General features: G+C 37.6%; 1 protein-coding gene across 2 annotated transcripts in view; it reads right to left on the bottom strand.

The window, feature by feature from the left end:
• LOC118477906 (protein FAM135A-like) overlaps positions 1-1,608 on the bottom strand; it is a 63,960-nt gene that overhangs the window by 21,265 nt on the left and 41,087 nt on the right. For both annotated transcript variants that reach the window (XR_004858684.1, XM_035970554.1), the window contains exon 2: positions 1,458-1,539. Coding sequence is in view for 1 of the 2 variants with exons in the window: in XM_035970554.1 (XP_035826447.1) it covers positions 1,458-1,539 (82 nt within the window). In the remaining variant the exon portion in view is untranslated. The remainder of the gene's footprint in view (positions 1-1,457; positions 1,540-1,608) is intronic.

Genomic DNA, 1,608 nt, shown 5'->3' with positions numbered 1-1,608 from the left:
AGATTTCTTTTTATTTTTTCAAGACAAATAATGTGTAATTTCGGAAGGAAATTTTTTCGTTCAGCGTGCAAAAATACATTAAGGTACACTTCAGAATGCGTAAAGTCGAAGCCTTCTTCACTTCCAGAACTTTTTACAATAGATTAAGTTAAACATTTGTTTTTCCAAGAGTTTTCCAAGAGTTTTCCAAGAGTTTTGCAAATTTCCCAAAATTCCAAGAGTTTTCCATGTCTTGAAAAATAAAAACAAAATTCCAAGAGATCGATTTCCAATTTTCCAGAACCCAAACGAACCCTGTATGATTATTGTGAGTGTCAAACGAACTCATCTACCTGATTTAGATCATTTAGGAGGCGGGGTGTTCGACCCTGCCTGTCAGGACAAATCAAGGTGAAAAGGGACACAATATTCAAGAAGAAACAAATATTAGATTAATTAAAAAAAACCCAACAGCTTCTGCATTCGGAATTGAACCTATGCCTTCTGCCCGCCATGGCAAACAGCCTAATACCCAAAACACACTGCCAATTTGATATGAAGGTGGGTGGGCAGCTAGGACGGTAGGTAGGTAGGTAGGTAGGTAGGTAGGTAGGGTAGGTAGGTATTTTATTTAGTATTTAAGAACACTGGTCAACATAACAAAGCGGACACATTTTACAATTACAAGTGACTTCCGTGAAAACAGCCTTAATCAAAAAATGAAATACAGATCAATAGCATTTGAAAAACGTTTAGCATTGTTAAACAAAATTTTCATAACAAAACAGTATATGTAGTACACATACCTTTTCTCATGGGTTAAACATTACACATATATATGTTTATCAACTGGGTTGGGTCAGGAAGGGAGGAAAGAACTATATACTTCGATAGGAAAAGTTTGAACGATAAAAAAGGGGCATTCATCTCCAGATTCACGAGAGTTTCACCTCTCACATAAGGGTGAATTTATTAATTTCTATCGATAAAGATTATAATTTAATGGCAGTCTATGAGTTTTAAGCCAAATTGAATCTGGAGGGCATTTTGGTCTATCGTATTACAAAGGGAAACAAAAGATTTGCCTCCATTATGTATAGTAGTCTTGTGGTTGGCTGTTTTCACCAGTAGAATCAGATCCGTTTAGTTTCAGTAAGAGTTTGACGGCACTTACGACACAATAAGGTCATATAAGTGCCGATGACTAGAGGTGTTACAGGAGAGTAACACACAAAATAACGAAGAGAGATAAGGACGATAGATGTTTAATAATAAGAAAGAAGGAACAAACCATACTAGGGAACCCTTGGAGTAACTATATAGTTATAATAGTTACTCCAGGAGAGAACCAGCCAACCACCCACCCACTAATCAGATCGTCCGCTAGGTAATGGTTATGACCGCAACAACACAGACGCCGGTTCCCCGCCACCGACAAGGCCAGCCATTGATTACCGTGAAACAACAAAGCGACTTACCCACGCTGGAACAGGTCCACATTGTAAAAGCGATTCAGCTCCACAGAGATCTCTATAGTGGCCTGAAGTTCGCCCATCTCATCTGAAGCAAAAGAAAAAAAAATACTTTAAGTATAATAGATGGGATTTTGTTTCGGGTTTTTTTTTAAAG

The sequence above is a fragment of the Aplysia californica genome, unplaced genomic scaffold (genome assembly GCF_000002075.1).
Source record: "Aplysia californica isolate F4 #8 unplaced genomic scaffold, AplCal3.0 scaffold00284, whole genome shotgun sequence".
NCBI lineage: Eukaryota > Metazoa > Mollusca > Gastropoda > Aplysiida > Aplysiidae > Aplysia > Aplysia californica.
Note: the sequence above shows the minus strand (reverse complement) of the source record. Positions and strands in the feature narration are given on the sequence as shown.